The sequence below is a fragment of the Gorilla gorilla genome, chromosome 1, assembly GCF_029281585.2.
Source record: "Gorilla gorilla gorilla isolate KB3781 chromosome 1, NHGRI_mGorGor1-v2.1_pri, whole genome shotgun sequence".
NCBI lineage: Eukaryota > Metazoa > Chordata > Mammalia > Primates > Hominidae > Gorilla > Gorilla gorilla.
In genome coordinates this window covers 203,814,230-203,833,288 of record NC_073224.2, presented here as the reverse complement: position 1 = coordinate 203,833,288, position 19,059 = coordinate 203,814,230, and the positions used below count along the sequence as shown (strand labels likewise).

Below are 19,059 nucleotides of genomic sequence, written 5' to 3'. Positions count from 1 at the left end.
TGCTTCCTCCTTTTAAGATCTATCCCAAGCTCTCTAAGCCTGGGAGAGGGAGCTGTGGCCTGTTCCCTTTTTCCCCCATAGTGTTAACCAGGCAGTAAAAGAATCTTCATTAAGAGCATGGGTTTTGCCCTTTGGCCCAGCTTTGAACCCTAACTTTTCCACTTACTCACCATATGACCTGGGCAACTTGTGGCCTCCACTCTAAAAATGGAATTCTTGTGAGCTGGCTAATGCATGCAAAGTGTTCAGTAGTGTCTTTCAAGTGGTAAGCACTCAATAAATAGCACCCCAACAACAGGGTTTATATGGCCTTTCTAGCCAAACCTTCCAACTTGGTGGCCAAGTGCCCAGGATAGTTCATTTTAGGTATGTCTGGAATAATGGTCTGCTTCTAGATTTTGCTGCACACACTAGAGCCAAAAGCGACTCTGAAGGGGCTTCAGTTGCTTATACTGGCTCCCAGGTTTCCCAGACTCTCTCGTCTGTGGAGAGAAGCCACTGCTAAACCAAGTCAAAGAAAGACAGGGCCCATGAACCTACCTGGTCTCCTCACACCATTGTAACAAAACACCTGGGGATAAGCAGAAAGAAAACAGGACATGATTGGGATTTCACTCAAGAATGTGTCTTTATTGAAGAATTTGTAAGAAAAAAGGATGTACCCTCTGTAAAAAGAGGAGATGTTGCCTCCAACAGCAGGGAGGAATGAGACCTGGGTGGCTTCCCAGAAGTCAGTGTTTCCGGCATGACTGGCTCCTTTCCTGGCAAACACTACAATGTGTCACACTACAGCTAGCAATTCCTCCCCACTCCCTCCCAGACCTTCCTCCCTCCACCCCACAACCCTATAGCCATTTGAGGCAAATGGCTTTCTAAAGGCCCAGGGATAGATGTGCCAGGCTTGCCTCTTAATGGGGTCAAAGTGAGTTTTGCTTTGGAAAAATTCAAACAGGAATGTAAAATGGTTTGAGCTCTTTCTAGTCCAACCAAGGGTGATTACATCCAGCCCCTCTCAAGGGAATGGGGGCAGAGACTGTTGCTCCTGAATGTGCACACATGGGGTAAATGGACTATATCGCAGTCTGCTCTTTATTTGAATGGAGAATGGAAACAGGTTATAAGAATATATAACATCCATGTTCAAGAGTCACTGAGTTCTGGAGGGCAGAGGGAGCACAGAGGCCTGCTGATTCCAACAGTGCTCCTGATGGCTATCCTCGAGTTGTAGGGATGGTTATTCCTCTCCAGCTGGAAGATTGTCCTCAATCCGCCTGATGAATCTCATCCGGATTTCTGTCACACCGTCTCCTTTCAGGGTGTCCTGGACAAACTTGGCCTCCACAGCCATCTGGACCTGGGGGACAGTGGGAAAATGAAGGGGTAGCTGCCTGGCCACAGCCTCTAGGGAACCAGTGGGGATGGGGCATAACTGACTCATCCACAGCAGCCAAAAAAGGGGGGCTGGTTTCCCACAAGGACAGGATTGACAGCGCCAACATTCCGTTGCATAAGACAATGACTCCAACCCTTAAGGAGAAACTTAGCAAAGAATACCCAAGAATGAGACTGTCACCAAATAAGCCTATCTGAGAATGGATGTTCCTGGGCTTTGGGGACTGACAGCACCACCTTCCAGCCTGGTATGGAGGAGTATCACCATGTAAAGATGTCCGACTTGGATCCTACCTCAGCAGCATCACCATCTCAGGCAGTAAAGCACTGGGGTGAGCCAAAGCCCTTTCTTTTCTCTCTTTCATTCATTTAAACACTTATCAAGTCCCTATTGCATTTCGGGTGTCCCAGAAGATAAAGAGTTGCACTCACCATCTCCAAAGCTCCCCGCAACACCCCACACAAGAGATTGGAATAAATAAGGGATGAGTGGTTATCAGGAAGTTCCACAAAGTCCACCAAGGGGTTATTTTCCAAAATGAGGGAGAATTCATCACCAGCTGGGCTCCAATTAGTAATGCTTGGAGTGATGCCCAAGTACATCTTGAACGCCACCTGTCAGGGGACACACAACAGCACTTTGGGGAAGAGCAGCAGGAACTGTACCACAGGGAAGGTGACAGAACTGGCAAAGGGGAATTAAGTGGCTCAGGAACAAACCTGTGGCCTCTGCAAGATGACACTTCAGATACTCAGGACAACAAAGGAGAAGCATCTGTACATGATGCTGCACCCCTCTCCTTCACGGCATCATACAATTTTGCCTGTCGCTTTGTTTTGTTTTGTTTTCCCAGAAACATTTTTCTTTCCTAGGCATCATACAAGTAAGCAACAACTCACTCACTGTGTGCTTGTACTTCTCAGTGGAAGGGAGCACTAGTCTTTCGACACAGTGGCTGCCTGAGTGCAGAGGCCCTAACCCACTTCTCTTTCCTCTGTCTGTGCTACCTGAATGCACCTTCTTGAAAGTGAATACACATTACTGGGCAGAGAAAAAGTCCTACCCTATCCACCCTCCTAATTCCAAACTCTCACAAAGCTCTCTCCACTGTCAATCCTCTAGGATTTGGGTATGACCAGCAAGCTTACAACAGAAAGACCAACTTTTAAGTAACTGACACCACAAAGTTATGGGTGCTATGTCATTTATTAATACTACAATAGACAGCACTAATACTAGTAATAGTAAACATTTACTATATGCACAACACTATGCTAAACACTAGCATTTTACCTAAATGTTCATGTCCATTATTCATTTACTCCTTAAAACAGCCCTGGGGGTAGCTCTTATTTTCTTCATGTTAAAGATGAGGTAACTGGTGCCGGGCACAGTGGCTCACGCTTGTAACCCCAGCACTTTGGGAGGCCGAGGTGGGCAGATCACCTGAGGTGGGGAGTTCAAGACCAGCCTGACCAACATGGAGAAACCCCATCTCTACTAAAAATACAAAATTAAAATTAGCCGGGCATGGTGGTGCATGCCTGTAATCGCAGCTACTCAGGAGGCTGAGGCAGGAGAATCATTTGAACCCGGGGGGGCGGAGGTTGTGGTGAGCCGAGATCACGCCATTGCATTCTAGCCTGGGCAACAAGAGTGAGACACCATCTCAAAAAAAAGAAAAAAAGAAAAAAAAAAAAAAGATGAGGTCACTGGTAATTAAAGAAATTTAACTTATCTAAAAACACAAAACTAGTAAGTACTGGAGCCAGGTTTGTGAGTCTGTATTTTTTTTTTTTTTGAGATGGAGTCTTGCTCTGTTACCCAGGATGGAATGCAGTGATGTGATCTCGGCTCACTGCAACCTCCGCCTCCTGGGTTCAAGCAATTCTCTGCCTCAGCCTCCAGAGTACCTGGGATTACAGGTGCCCGCCACCACGCCCAGCAAACTTTTGTATTTTTAGTAGAGATGGGGTTTCACCATCTTGGCCAGGCTGGTCTTGAACTCCTGATCTTGTGATCCACCCGCCTGGGCCTCCCAAAGTGCTAGGATTACAGATGTGAGCCACCGCGCCCGACCGAGTCTGTATTCTTTACCCCCATGCTACTCTGCTACACCTTCACAGTGGAAAAGCTCAGGCTTTGATTTCAGTGGGGCTTTAATCCACAGGGATTAAATAATCTATGCTATTCCCTAATGACCTGGAATGTTTTTTTGACCCAAAGAGCTGCCTAGCCAGTCTTTTGGGAGATTAAAGGCCTCTCTAAGGGAGATAGAAAGAGTGGTAAGCAGTGCCTCTCAGCAGCAATTCTTCAGCATGGACAGGTGGCCCAGAATAATGACCTTGGCAATGACATCCGCAGTTTCCCGAAAGTCATGGCACCTCCCAACATTTGACCGAGCCAAGAAATCTTCAATCAGCCGGACTCCAATGTTAAAGCCCCTGGGAAGGAAGTTAGAGAAGAGACTATGATGGAGTCTAAATGTCTTATGTTTGAACATAAGGTTGTTGGTGGTAAAGGGAAAATGGGGATAATCTCAAAAACATCCCAGTAAATGAGTTTAGTGAGAAATGTACCCAAAATGTTGGCTAAGAAAGAGAGAGAACCCTGTTTTAAGCTCTAAAGGACAATGTAGACTCAGTGTGCTGGGAGCCCCATTTCTGTCTCTCCTGTGAAGGAGCTCACTCACATTTTGTCCAGCTGTTTATTCACATCTTCATCATTTTCATAGTCCTTACATAGCTGGGTGACCAGGGCACCATAGGTCAGGGTGAAGAGCTCAGAGCTCTAAAAGAGATTCAAAAGGCAGTCAGGACCAAGCAGCACAAAAGAGAAAGTGTGGTGAGAGTCTGGACCAGCCTTGATGCAACTGTCAGGATTCCCTCTAACTGTGTCTGGAGGGAAAGAATATCATCCCCTTTGGAGGAGCCAGGAAATTTGGCCTGCAAGGTCAAAGCAGCAGGGCTGCAGCCAGAACTACTGCAAAATGGGCTGTAAAAGGCACCTCATGCACTAAGCAATCACTCTTCCAACACACCAAGGTAGGCTTCTGCCAACCCAAGTCTCCACCACAGCTGTCAAGCCTAAGATCAGGTCACCAGAATCTGGTATGGGAGCAATCGTCATTCACTAGATGCTGTGAAACACCTGAAACAGACATTTACAAACTAATCTCTGTTGCTGGCAGGTGTGACCAATGGTTTCCACATGTCTTAGAATGTCCTGGCCTAGAGTAAACTGTACTCCCAAGGCCCCTCCCAGAAGCAACAGAGGACCCAGGGGCCCAGTCCATGGGGAAGGAAGGAAGTCCCAGACCAAGTTCATTGCACTGATGACAACCCCTTTCCAAAGTCACCAGCATGGGAGAAAATAATGTTCCTCTTAACTCACAGCCAAAATATTTCCAGGAAAAGAGGTGACTCTTCAGAATCAACTGGTTTCTATTACAATAGCAGTTAAAATCACAGAAACTCCTTCTCACATAAAGAATTCTGGGGCCAGGAGCAGTGACTCATGCCTGTAATCCCAGCACTTTGGGAGGGCAAGGCGGGTGGATCACCTGAGGTCAGAGGTTTCAGACCAACCTGGCCAACATGGCAAAACCCTGTCTCTACTAAAAATACAAAAAATTAGCTGGGCGTGGTGGCGGGCACCTGTAGTCCCAGCTACTCAGGAGGCTGAGGCAGGAGAATGGCATGAACCCGGGAGGCGGAGCTTGCAGTGAGCCGAGATCATGCCACTGCACTCCAGCCTGGGTGACAGAGCGAGACTCTGTCAAAAAAAAAAAAAAAGAATTCTGTCACTTATCTACCAAGAAATTGATGTAGAAGGTGAAATGAGCGACAAATACCAAGACTACAGAATGAAAGCAGCAGGCAGGGGGAAAGGCATTATCAGGGTTAAAGTGAGAAACATATTAACAGCACATCTGGACCAATGAATTAACTCAGAAATAAGGCTGAAAAATCAGGATAACCACCCACACTCTTCCTTCTGAATGGAGATTTGTCAGATTTGAAGCAAAGAACCTTCCTCTCTTCAAGTTTTCTGGGGAAGAAAGTCTAAGAAATGTAAAAGCCCAGGCTCTGAGGACCCAATGCTCCTCACGCCATCCCCATGGCCTGATGATGGGGGCACTACAAGAATAATAATTTGAATGCCTTTTGCTTAAATACTGTGTTCTACTTGTATCTCATTATCTATCCCATGATAACACAGTAATCCAGGAAAGGCAGGAATTAACCCCACTTTAGAGATAAGGAAACTGAGACCCAGAATGGTTAAAGAATGTGCCCAAGGAGGCTGGGCGCGGTGGCTCACGCCTGTAATCCCATCACTTTGGGAGTCCGAGGCGGGCGGATCACAAGGTCAAGAGATTGAGACCATCCTGGCTAACACGGTGAAACCCCGTCTCTACTAAAAATACAAAAATTAGCTGGGTGTGGTGGCGCATGCCTGTAATCCCAGCTACTCAGGAGGCTAAGGCAGGAGAATCGCTAGAACCCGGGAGGAGGAGGTTGCAGTGAGCCAAGATCACGCCACTGCACTCCAGCCTGGGCAACAGAGCAAGACTCCGTCTCCCAAAAAAAAAAAAAAAAAAAAAAAAGAACGTGCCCAAGGACAAACAGCTAATTATTGACAAAAGTAATTTGGGGAGAAAAAAAATCAAAGGTTTCCAAGCCAATGGTCAACCTATCCACTCTTCCCCACAACTGCAGTATTAATAAGCCCTCCTCAATAAAAACAAAAACAGAAGAAAAAAAATACCCAAAAAACTTAGCTGCACTAGAGTCAAAGAAAATCAGTTTCAGGATCAGGAGGCCCTTTGAACTCAAATAAACAGTCAGATCAGTGTCTCCAAGAGACTATTTACCAAATATGGCAATTAAGGGGAAGCTGTTAAGGAGGGGAATGATTTTTTTAGTAAAGTCAAGGGCTTGGCACTAGAATGGTTTGAGCATGAATGGATGGAAACAATCCAGCAGTTACCAGTCCAGAGAATTGGCACCACTGCATTAAATCAGGAGAGCTTTCATTCCATTATTAATGAGCCCTTGGATGGAGACTTCAAGAGCCTCAGGCCACCATGATGCCAAGTAACAAGCAAATCATGATTTTATCAAGCACCTTATACATGCAGCTACCTCCTATTTACCAATAAGAACAATCAAGGTCCTGGACAGATCTGTTGGTGGTCATGGAATCCATATACCTGGGATCTCGGAATGGGATCCCTGAGTTAGGCTCTCCATACCCTCTCTTGATTTGCAAGTCTATCTTCATCTTCAATTACGAACCAAGCCTCTGTGGAACTGTGAGTGACATAAATGTATAACTTAAAGGCCTTTATGCTTTAAAAATAGAAGGGATGGCCAGGTGCAGTGGCTCATACTGGTAATCCCGGCACTTTGGGAGGCTGAGGCAGAAGGATCACTTGAGCCCAGAAATTTGAGACCAGCCTAGGCAAATAGTGAGACCCCCAACTTTACAAAAAATTTTAAAAATCAGCCAGGCATGGTGGTGGATGCCTATAGTACCAGCTACTTGGGAGGCTGAGGCGGGAGGATGGCTTGAGCCTGGGATGTCAAGCCTGCAGTGAACTGTAATTGTACCACTGTACTCCCGCCTAGGTAGAAGAGTGAGACTCTGTCTCAAAAAATAAAAATAAATATAAATATAAACAAATAAAATAGGAATGGGCTATGGTATAATGAAAACAAATCACTGATTCAACATTTACTGTGTACCAGGCTATCTAACAGGAGGGGGAGAGACAATACAGCCAAATAAAATACATGATTTGCCAGATGGTGATAGGTGCTATGGAGAAAAATAAAGCACAAAAACAGATTGGGGGTATTTACGTGTGTGTGTGTTGGGGGGGTGGTTAATTTTAATCGAATAATCAGGGAAGGCCTCACTAAGGTGATATTTGGTAAGCCATGAAGATATCTGGATAGATAGCTGGTCTAGAAAAAATTCTAGGCACTAATTCTAAAGATCCTGAGGTACAAGTAAGTATGCCTGGTGTGTTTGAGAAACAGCGGGAGACTCTTGGCCTTAGAGAGGAGTAAGCAAGAGAGAACAGAAGAGGAAATCAGATAAGTGACGGGAGGTTGCAGAGTCTGAAGACCTGGGTTTTCAGCCCTTGTGACTTTTAAAACAAAAGTTCTCATGGGATCATAAAGGTCATAAAGGTCAACCAGCCCAATCTCTTCACTGAACATAAGCACCGCATCTCAGCTACCACCAGAAACATGAATCACTTCTGCAACACATCTATTTTTGTAACAGTTTCTCATAACAACCACGAGAGGTTAGCAGAACAAATATTATTCATCCCCATTTTACAGATGACAGGTTAAGTAACAGACTCAACAGCCTTCTTATAGCTGAGCATTATCCTGTAAAAAGCTTTGTTATACTAAGCCACTGCTTAATCTTCCTGAACATTAGTTTTTCCCATCTGTAAAATGGTGACAACGTTACCTGCCTTTCAGAGTTACTGTGTAATTCCAATGAAATTCCAATCAGATAATGTTTGTGGAGCACCTGCTGCACAGCAGGTACTCAAGAAATACATACTTATTTTTATTCTTAAACTGGTTCCATGTGGTGTGGTGCTAGATCACACCCTGAACTAGGTTCAAGGAGGGCAAGTACAGCACTTTGGGAGGCTGCGGCGGGCGGATCACCTGAGGTCAGGAGTTCAAGACGAGCCTGGCCAACATGGTGAAACCCCGTCTCTACTAAAAATACAAAAATTAGCTGGGCATGGTACTAGGTGTCTGTAATCCCAGCTACTTGGGAGGCTGTGGCAGGAGAATTGCTTGAACCCAGGAGGCAGAGGTTGCGGTAAGCCAAGATCATGCCACCGCACTCCAGGCTGGGAGACAAGAGCGAAACCCTGTCTCCAAAAAAAAAAAAAGGAGGGCAAGTCATAAAGAAAGAAGATTTTGAATCAATATAAACAACTTTCTGGCTGGGCATGGTGGCTCATGCCTATAATCCCAGCACTTTGGGAGGCGGAGGCAGGGGTCGGAAGTGGTCACCTGAGCCCAGGAGTTTGAGACTAGCCTAGGAAACACAGTGAGACCCCATCTTTATAAAAAATAGAACAAATTAGCTGGGCATGGTGGTGCATGCCTGTAGTCCCAGCTACTCAGGAGGCTAAGGTGAGAGGATGGCTCGAGCCTGAGAAGTCAAGGCTGCAGTGAATTGTGATTACACCACTGCATTCCAGCCTGGACAACACAGCAAGATCCTGAAAGCCTGATTCTGAGTCTGGACTTGCTGCTTAACAGCTGTGAGTACTTAGGTAAATCAATTCACTGGGCTAAGCCTCAATCTTCTAACTCAAAAAAAGTAACAGTAAAACAGTAAAATCTGTCATGCCATTCACAGGGTTGTTGGTAGGATCTAGTAGGATAATGGACTTGAATGTGCTTTGCAGACAAGAAACCACAGGATTTATAGCAGCTATGCTAACATGATCTCCAAGTACTTCAGGCACAACCTGAACAAAGTAAATGAAACCAGTTCTACACTCAGGTGAGACACCACTTGACAGTTTTCAGGAGGCCTTTCTTCCTGTTAGTGCCCCAAACAAAATGTCAAATCTCCTTAAGGAGGCTGATCTTTTTTTTCTTTTTTTTTGAGACGGAGTCTCGCTCTGTCACCCAGGATGGAGTGCAGTAGCGCCATCTTGGCTCACTGCAAGCTCTGCCTCCCGGGTTCATGCCATTCTCCTGCCTTGGCCTCCCGAGTAGCTGGGACTACAGGCGCCCGCCACCACACCCGGCTAATTTTTTGTATTTTTTTTTTTTTTAGTAGAGACGGGGTTTCACCGTGTTAGCCAGGATGGTCTCCATCTCCTGACCTCGTGATCCACCCGCCTCCACCTCCCAAAGTGCAGGGATTACAGGTGTGAGCCACCGTGCCTGGCCAGGAGGCTGATCTTTAGAGCCAATGCTCCAAGACTCATACTATTTTTGTCAAAATAGGTAATCCAGTGTGAATCCCCTCTAGCAGCTGGAGGAGGATCAAAAGCAAGACTAAATCCAGCCAACTCTCTTACCCTCCAGCCTTCTGTCATGGAGACTCCAAGTGCTACTACTTAAGTAATGGCTCACCTGAGCTCAGGGGAATAGACACTGGGTTGGGTCACAGTAAGCCAACGCAAGAGAAGGGCAGGTCTCATTGTCCATGGGATTCCAGAGCCAACCCCCGTACAGGCACATGAAGGCTACTAGCTTTACTAATAACACATCTAGAGGACACTTACTGGGTGTCAACTGTGTTCTGAGTGCACCGTTACACTGCTAGCTTTACATGCATTCTCTCAATTAATCCTCAGAACAACCCTATAATATAGGTACTATTATTACTTCATTTTTTTATTTTTGTTTTGAGACGGAGTCTCGCACTGTCGCCCAGGCTGGAGTGCAGTGGCGCGATCTCGGCTCACTGCAAGCTCCGCCTCTCGGGTTCACGCTATTCTCCTGCCTCAGCCTCCCGAGTAGCTGGGACTACAGGCGCCCGCCACCATGCCCGGCTAACTTTTTTTTTTTGTATTTTTAGTAGAGACAGGGTTTCACCGTGTTAGCCAGGATGGTCTCGATCTCCTGACCTCGTGATCCACCCGCCTTGGCCTCCCAAAGTGCTGGGATTACAGGCGTGAGCCACAGCACCAGGCCTTTTTATTTTATTTATTATTTTGAGATGGAGTGTTGCTGTCGCCAGGCGGGAGTGCCGTGGCGCCATTTCAGCTCACTGCAACCTCCGCCTCCCGGGTTCAAGCAATTCTCCTGCCTCAGCCTCCTGAGTAGCTGGGACTACAGGTGTGCACTGCCACACCCAGCTAATTTTTGTATTTTTAGTAGAGATGGGGTTTCACCATGTTGGCCAGGATGGTCTCTCTTTTTTTTTTTTTTTGAGATGGAGTCTCACTCTGTCACCCAGGCTGGAGTGCAGTGGTGCAATCTCAGCTCACTGCAAGCTCCGCCTCCCGGGTTCAGGCCATTCTCCTGCCTCAGCCTCCTGAGTAGCTGGGACTACAGACGCCCGCCACCGCGACTGGCTAATTTTTTGTACTTTTAGTAGAGACGGGGTTTCACCCTGGTCTCCATCTCCTGACCTCGTGATCTGCCCGCCTTGGCCTCCCAAAGTGCTGGGATTACAGGCATGAGCCACCGCACCCAGCCTACTTCATTAAAAAAAAAAAAAAAAAAAAAAGATGATTAAGCTGATGCTAGAACAATGAACAAACTTGCCCAAGGTAACAAGGCAAGTAAGTGGTGAAACTAGAACTCAGGTGCAGGCGGTAACTACACCTCTGTATGGCAAACATTTCTTTTTATTTTTCCACTGCTAGAAGATACACACAGTATATATGGTATACATTTCTGTCTCCCTCACAGAGTATGTGCTTCTCAAAGTTAGGGACTAGGACTTCATCCTTGCATCTCCCACAGCATCTAGCACAGAGCTCTGCATATAGTTGGGGCTAAGGAAAAGTTTATTGGACAAAAGGGCTGTTTCTGTTTGCACAGACTAAAATCTAGTTACTTGGGCATACTAACAATTTAGATGGCTCTTGAGCCATTTGCTTGAGCCTGCTCCTGCTCTGTGGAGTGTACTTTCATTTCAATAAATCTGTGCTTTTGGTGCTTCAAGAAACAAAAAACGAAGGCTGGGTGCAGTGGCTCATACCTGTAATCCCAGCACTTTGAGAGGCTGAGGTGGGGAGATCACTTGAGGTCAGGAGTTTGAGACCAACCTGGGAATACAAAAATTAGCCGGCCGTAGTGGTGGGTGCCTGTAATCCTAGCTACTCGGGAGGCTGAGGCAGGAGAATCTTTTGAACCTGGGAGGTGGAGGCCGCAGTGAGCTGAGATCGGGCCACTGCACTCCAGCCTAGGTGACAGAGCGAGACTCTGTCTCAAAACACAAAACAAAACAATTTAGGTCTTGGAAAGCTTAAATGGAGCACAGATGCAATCCCAGTAATTTGTGAAGCAGAGTTGGAGGGACTGCTTGAGCCCAGGAGTTCGAGACCTCGAGACCAACCTGGGCAACACAGGGAGACCCCTAGCTCTACAAAAAAAAAAAAAAAATTAGCCAGGCATGGTGGTGCACACCTATAGTACCAGCTACTTGGGAGGCTGAGGCGGGAGGACTGCTTGAACTCGGGAGGTCAGGCTGGATGAGCCTCAATCATGCCACTACACTCCAGCCTGGGTATATCATTTAAAATTAAATAGACAGTGCTATGAAGACAACCAGCATAGAGTTAGAGGTTAGAGAATTAGGCAGGTAATCAGGAGAGAAGGCCTCTCAAAGGAGGTGACATTTGAGTAACTATGAATGAAGGCAGGAGTGGGCTAAGTGACTATCTAGAGGAAGGGAATTCCAAGAGCCTTGAAGGCAGGAGTATGCTGCTGCCCCTCCCTAATTTCCTTACTTCACTGAAACGAAGAATACTGGGGGTTGGGGGTAGAGTCTGCAGGTTTTTGTTAAAGATTTCAATATTGATTTCAGGCTTAAAAAATGGATAAAATGAGAGCAAAGTACAAAAACTAACCAGGAAGACCTCTACTCATCTCATAGGAAAAGGAGAAAGAAACATTTACCATGCCCCTCACATTTTACACCATCCCATTTAATATTAGGTAGACATTACTATCCCCATTTTATAGGTAAAGAAATTGAAGATCAATCAAGTAAGTCAGAATTCCAACCAAGGTCCATGTGTTTCCCCTTACCTGACATTGTTTCCTAACAAAATATTCTCGTCTTTTGACCGGATGCGGTGGCTCACCCCTGTAATCCCAGCACTTTGGGAGCCCGAACAGGCAGATCACTTAAGGCCACGAGTTCGAGACCAGGCTGGCCAACATGGTGAAACCCCGTCTCTACTAAAAATACAAAAATTGGTCAGGCGCAGTGGCTCACGCCTGTAATCCCAGCACTTTGGGAGGCCGAGACAGGCAGATCACCTGAGGTCAGGAGTTCAAGACCAGCCTGGCCAACATGGTGAAACCCCATCTCTACTAAAAATACAAAAATTAGCCAGGCGTGGTGGGCACCTGTAATCCCAGCTACTCGGGAGGCTGAGGCAGGAGAACTGCTTGAACCTGGGAGGCAGAGGTTGCAGTGAGCCAAGTTAGTGCCACTGCACTCCACCCCAGGTGACAGAGGAGATTTCGTCTGGGGGCGGGGGGAGGGAGGGAAGAACAAAAGAAAAATGACCTAAGTCTGCAGCCCCAGCCCCTAGTCCAACTTTATAGGACCATATGGTGTCCAAACTATTCCCTGGGAAAGAAGGGAGCCACCCACTCCATTAGAGGGGCACCACTCACTGCTTACTCTGGCCCATCTCTTATTCCATTGAATAAAACGTTCCTTTCTGGCACGACCAGTATCTGAACATCTCTCACAATACCCACGCCACAGTACGAGACACTGTAGCCTAAGAGTAAAGCCTAACAGTCTGAAGCATTAGCTTTGGAGTTAAACACGGGTCCAAATCCTAACTTTCCAGGTGTAAATATGGGCAAATTACGTAAGCTCTCCAAGCTGTAAAACGGCAATGTTATCCATCTGATAGGGGCTACTCTGCAGATTAACTGAGATGCTGTAACGTGCGTGACCCGGTGCCCAACACATAGTAAGAGAGCAGTAAGTGGCAGTTATTGGTATTTATTACCGTCGTTGTTGTTGGCTTAGGACAGAGCTGCACTCAGGCCTTGGGGGCGGGGTCTCCTCCGGGGAACTTCTCCGACGGTCCCCTCACCTGCCTGGAACGCCCCCGGAGTGACCCAGCAAGAGGCTTCCCCTTGCCAGAGCTCACAGGAAGGCCCTTTTCCAAACGCGCCTCGCGCTAGGCGCCGGGCCCCTTCCCTGTACGCCTCAATTTCGCCCCGCCCGCCGAGGTCACGCGTTCCAAGTTACCATTTTCTTGCTCTCGGTGCCACGGTTCGCCTGCCTCGACATGGTGCCGGCCGCCCCGCCCCACTCGCCTAGCCACGGGTTAGCTCGGCGACCCCTGCAGACGCCGGAGCCTAAGCCGCTGCCCCTCAGCCCACAAGACCGACCGGCACTGACTCACTGCGCCTGCGCGGCCTCCCGCGGGGCACCACGGGACTAGTGGTCCGGCCGACGTGGGCAACTCCCGCCCAACAAACGTCAGACTACAACACCCAACAGGCCCTTTGGCAGCACCGCCTCTTAACACAGTCAACTACAACTCCCGGAGTGCTCCGCGCGCGCCTGCCTGGTAGAGCCCGGCTTGCCCTGGGCAGCATCCCGGCCGCTGGGTGGCGTCCGCAGCCTTCGGTAATCCTGGGTCATAAACACGCTTCCCCCTTGTCCCCCTCCCCCCGCGCCCGGCTCAGAGATGATGCTCCGCAAATTCCTCTCTCGCCGGGGTTGGTCTTGGAAAGTCCCTCTTTCGAGCTAGCGTCTTCCGCTGTTGCGATTCAGCTCCAGAAGCTCCCAAGATGTCCCAGAAAACTAGCAATGACTCACACAGAATTGGCTTCTTCATTAGAAAAATATTTAATGACCTACTATGTGCCAAGCATTTCGCTAGTGTCTTTCTCTTCAGACTGCCAAACCCCAAATGATGCCAGCACCTGCATTCTACCACCTGTGGCCTCGTGATGGAATATCCAGTCTTTTAGATAAAGTTCAAGTCACTTTCTCCCCCTCCCTCCCCCTAGAACAGCTACACTGCCTGGTTCCCAGGAAACAAAGATCATTAACTGTCGTGGCCGTCAGTTCTGAGTTCTAATCCCAGCTTTGCCATTTTAGGCAAGTTGCTAAATCTCTCTCAGTTGTTGTAAAGACTGGTGAGCCACGCATGCCCAGCACTTGGGCGCATAAAAGGCATAAAAGAAACGTGTATTCCCTTCCAGCCACCCTCCAAAATCAAGCCAACAAACAGGCACCAGAAACACGAAGGGAATGTGCTGGCTGAACTCTCACCCATCACCAAGGGGAAGTCTATAGTCCCTGACCACAGCTCTTTGGTTTCAGCTCCCGCGGTCTCTCAGCTGGTCAACTCTGAGGAAGCTGGGCTGGGGGGTCCCTGAGCACTCTCTGTTCAACTTAGGCCTGGTAGCCTGACTGTAGCAGCTGCATTCTGGCCCCTAGCCCTCACCATGACAACCAGCCTGTCCAGACACGAGCCAGCCAGGCTAGGGAGGGCTGGGGGGCCGCTGAGGCTGCAAGCTGGTGCCCAGGGTTCCCCCAGTCCCTCCCTCAGGGTGCAGGACCAATCATTATTATACCCTTTTCCCCAGACATTGTTTCCTCCCTAGAGGCAGTGACCCCTCACTCTCCATCCTGTGTAATGCCACAGGGGAGGAAGCCAAGGGCCGAGGGCTCTGGGAAGGAACTTGAGGGTTGGTTGGGGTTGGGGGAGGAAAGCAGGGGTCAACTAGCCCCCAAGGGCCAGCTCAGCTAGACAAGAGCCCTCTGCATTCCCAGGACAGAGGACAGCTGAGGTGAAAGCTGCAGTTGGCCAGCCGGTCTGTCGGTCTGGGCTCCTCCCTGCCGGCTGCCCTTGGCTGCCCACAGAAACCTGAGTCACACTCACAGCCAGCCACCCGACCCCACCCTGCCTGCTGTCAAGCAGGGCGGTTCTAGAGAGACTGGAGGTGGAGCCTTTCCCTGCCTGTCCAACAGCCTCTGAGATTTTGCCTCTCTCTGCCTGGGATTCCTCCTCTTGGCGTCTCTTTCTCTTTGGGACTTGCAGTGTCATTAGTCCTGAATTAACAGTGGGGGTGGGGGCCATCTCAGGTTGATCTATATGATCCCCTCCTCACTCAGATAGGTTCTTAAAGGCTTCTTAGGCCGAGCACAGTGGCTCATGCCAGTAACCCCAGCACATTGGGAGGCAAAGGCAGGAGGAACACTTTAGCCCAGGAGTTTGAGACCAGCCTGGGCAACATAGTGAGACCCCCATCTCCATAAAAAATAATTTTTAAAAAGGCTGTTCTGTTATGAAATAGCCACTCTTTTCTTTATTTACTTTTTTAACAAAAATAAATAAAAATTAAAAAAAAAAACAACCAGCTGAGCATTGTGGTGTGCACCCCTGGCCCCCAGCTACTAGGAAGGTTAAGGTGGGAAGATTACTTGAGCCCAGGAGGTGGCGGGTGCAGTGAGCCATGTTTGCACTACTGCACTCCAGCCTGGGTGACAGAACTGAAACCTTGTCTCAAAACAACAACAACAACAACAACAACAACAACAAAACTCTTTAGACAGCTGTTCCAAGGATTCTCAGTATGGTTTCCATCATTCCCAAATCCCAACCCTCCTTACCACTTCTAGGGGCCAGGACATTTAGGAACACCAGATGTCCCCTCACCACCCTCTTCTCCTTCTCCCTAGAAAACAACACAAGGGATAGCTTTCTGTTCCTATCAGGGGCTCTAGACAAAGACTCTCTCCTGGGAACCCAAAGGGTTGAACCTATTTAGTCCTGTATCTGAGTTCCCCGCCTCCCCAAGAGCTGGACGGGGAGGGGCAGCTGGCATCACCAGCCCCAGGGAGTGGGCCCTGGGGGCTGAGGCCCCCCAGGAAGGCCGGTGCTGGTTAGAGACCCTGTGTTGCTGCAGTCCCTTGAGGCTGGGGCAGTGCCTTGAGGCTGGGGTGGGAGTGAGAATGGGTGCCTATTCTCTCCTCTGCCCCCACTGTGAGGCCCCTCCCACTTCCTGCAGTAATTTGTGGGTGTGGGAGCAGCATCCAAGGCCTCAGTTCTGAGAGATCTGTTAACTTTCTTAACTCTCCCAGTGATTTCCTTCATCTCTCCATCAGGTTCATCCTGGATCCTGCCCCACCAAACTAGGAGGCTGAAAATATCCTTGCCTTTCTTCCCCTAGGGGAAACAGGATGGAAACATATTTCTTTTTCTTTTTTTTTTTTTTTTTTTTGGCCTCCTTTTTTTTTTTTTTTTTGAGACAGTCTTGTTCCGTCGCCCAGGCTGGAGTGCAGTGGTGTGATCTTGGCTCACTGCAACCTCCGCCTCCCACGTTCAAGTGATTCTCCTGCCTCAGCCTCCTGAGTAGCTGGGACTACAGGCATGTGCCACCATGCTTGGCTAATGTTTTTGTATTTTTAGTAGAGACTGGGTTTCGACAGTTGGCCAGGTTGGTCCTGAACTCCTGACCTCAGGTCATCTGCCCACCTCAGCCTCCCAGAGTGCTGGGATTACAGGTGTGAGCCACCCCCGCCTGGCCAAAAATTTCTTTAGTATACTCTTTTTTTAAATATTTTTTTTACTATCTTTTCTCTCTTTTTTTAGACAGGGTCTCTGTCATCCAGGCTGGAGTGCAGTGGCACAAACATGGCTCACTGCAGCCTTGACCTTCCGGGCTCAAGTGATCCTCCCACCTCAGCCTCCTGAGTAGTTCAGACTACAGGCACGCACCACGATGCCTGGCTAATTTTTTGTATTTTTGGTGGAGACAGGGTTTCGCCATATTGCCCAGGCTGGTCTCGAACTCCTGAGCTCAAGTGATCTGCCTGCATTGGCCTCCCAAAGTGCTGGGATTAGGCGTGAGCCACTGTGCCTGGCCAGGATAGGAACATATTTCTGATCCCCATTCTATGGGCTTCCCCCAGCCCCAGCCCAACCTTGCGGTGAAAGGAACAGCTCACTCATGCCTGTTTCCGTGCAGAAGGAGGAGACCGCCCTGGGCCACGATCTCCTCCTGCCCTGAGGAGACTGCCCTGGTCCAGAGGTCCCTGTCGCTCGCCAAAGACTGCAGGGAATGCTGTTGGGACTTCAGCCTCTTATGTTAGGGTTTCAGCAAGTACCCTACTTGCTCCTTCTCTGGGATGTCTATTTGTGGTGCCCCATGCAGCGTTACCTAGCCCCAAACTCAGAGAGAGACACTCTTAACCCTCTTGGTTGCTGGGGCCTGGAATCTGCCAGGGATCCTGGCCAGTGAGGAGGAGAATGGAGAGGAGTCCACTTCCTCTGTCCACCGACTGCCTCAATCACGGAACACGGGTGCTCTCCAGGCCCCTCCTCAGCCATCCTCCCCACACTCCCTGTGGACTCAGCAGCACAGGAAACCTTCGGGTCTGGCCAGGAGAACTGTCGTTTAAGCTGCCTAACTCCCAGATGCTCTGCTGGTCTCCAGCACCAACATCTTGTGAGTGCCTCACCCTTAAGCTAGGGAAGGGTTCCTCAACCTTAGCACTACTGACATTTTGCACCTGAGAATTCCTTATTGTGAGGATGGTCCTACGCAATGTAGGATGGTAAGCAGCATCCCTGGCTTCTACGCGGTAGCTGCCATGTTTAGAGACACACCCCCCGCCCACCGCCGTGTGTCTCTAAACACGGCTAAATGTCTCCTGGGGGGCAAAATTGCCCTTGGTTGAGAACCCCCTGACGTAGGCTAATACCAGGCGCTCTTTTTAGTGAGCTCCCCACAGTCAATCCCAAAGACAATAGATTTCCAGTTCTAATGTCTGCTCACCCTTCCTCTACTGAAAAACCCCATAATCTTCAACAGCTCCCCATGCTCGTTTCCAAGCATTTGGCATTCAAGTCCTCCTGCGTGGGCTGTCCCTGGCCTATCTGTTCATTTTTAGCTGCCATTTCCACCTCCACTATTCCTTTTGTTTGTTTGGCTGTTTGTTTGTTTTGTTGTGTCAGGGTCTCATTCTGTTGCTCAGGCTGAAGTGCAGTGGCATTATCTTGGCTCACTGCAACCTCTGCCTCTGGGGTTCCAACGATTCTCCTGCCTCAGCCTCTGGAGTAGCTGGGATTACAGGCACCCACCACCACACCTGGCTAACTTTTGTATTTTTGGCAGAGACAGGGTTTCACCATGTTGGCCAGGCTGATCTCGAACTCCTGACTTCAAGGATCCTCCCACCTTGGCCTCCCAAATTGCTGGGATTACAGTGTGAGCCACCACAGCCAGCCACTAGTCTTGAGCCAGAGCCAATGTGGGTATCTCGCGACTCCCATCCATCCATCCATCCATCTCCATCCCTGCAGTAATCTCAAGACAAGGGGTGGGAGGTGGGAGAAGAACCATCCCAGAGGGCTCTCTCCATACGTGTTCCTGAATTATCCTGAGTCTGGTCACTGCCTGAGTCAGGTCTGGCCTGTCCAGCTCTGGAAGAGGCAGGCTGTGAGGCCCCTGACCTCACAAAGGACTGTCATGAACTCCATCATCCCCGCAGTCCCCCCACCCTGCAGATAAGATGACTGACACAAAGATGGGGGATCTGCTCCTCGTCCTTCCACTTTTACTCATCAATGCCTTCATCACCATTATACTTGTTTACTGAGCACTTCCTAGATGCCAGGTTCTGTGCTCAGCACTTCATTTCCATTGCCTTATTTAATCTTTACAAAGACCCCAAGATACCTCATGGCACTATTATTTTTCTGATTTTGTAGGAGAGCAAATTAGATTTTAGAAAAGTTAAGTCACTAGCTCAAGGTTACTGGCTCCAGTTGCCGCCCTTCTATCATCATCCTTTTCTAATGTTTTTGGGCCAGAGCGGACACTATTCCCTTCCCAGGCCTTCCCAAGAGTGTCCAAGCCCCCAGATACGCACACATCCCAGGACAGGCTGCTCCCAGGTTGCCTGAGCCCCTGACCCTTTTGTTTCCCACTCTATCCCTC

The 19,059-nt window shown here is 48.8% G+C and overlaps 1 protein-coding gene across 2 annotated transcripts; it reads right to left on the bottom strand.

Annotated features, from left to right (window-relative positions):
• Nucleotides 1-609: 609 nt before the first annotated feature.
• TRAPPC3 (trafficking protein particle complex subunit 3) lies at nucleotides 610-13,630 on the bottom strand. 2 transcript variants are annotated; one of them, XM_004025455.5, is made up of 5 exons: nucleotides 13,349-13,630; nucleotides 4,086-4,183; nucleotides 3,738-3,837; nucleotides 1,825-2,007; nucleotides 610-1,354 (listed from the first exon to the last, which is right to left on the bottom strand). In XM_004025455.5, the coding sequence occupies exons 1-5, from the start codon at nucleotides 13,388-13,390 to the stop codon at nucleotides 1,235-1,237; spliced, it is 543 nt and encodes a 180-aa protein (XP_004025504.1). In that variant the 5' UTR covers nucleotides 13,391-13,630; the 3' UTR covers nucleotides 610-1,234. The 2 variants fall into 2 exon arrangements, with proteins under 2 accessions (XP_004025504.1, XP_004025505.1); XM_004025456.5 differs by lacking the exon at nucleotides 13,349-13,630 and adding an exon at nucleotides 13,104-13,328.
• Nucleotides 13,631-19,059: the final 5,429 nt, after the last annotated feature.

Excerpts from the sequence above, each read along its gene's own strand:
- TRAPPC3 (XM_004025455.5), bottom strand. The coding sequence starts at position 13,390 with ATGTCGAGGCAGGCGAACCGTGGCACCGAGAGCAAGAAAATG. Across the intron at positions 2,008-3,737 it reads CTGCGGATGTCATTGCCAAG|GTGGCGTTCAAGATGTACTT; the intron begins GTCATTATTCTG and ends GTCCCCTGACAG. Across the intron at positions 1,355-1,824 it reads TGCGGGGAGCTTTGGAGATG|GTCCAGATGGCTGTGGAGGC; the intron begins GTGAGTGCAACT and ends ACTGTCCCCCAG.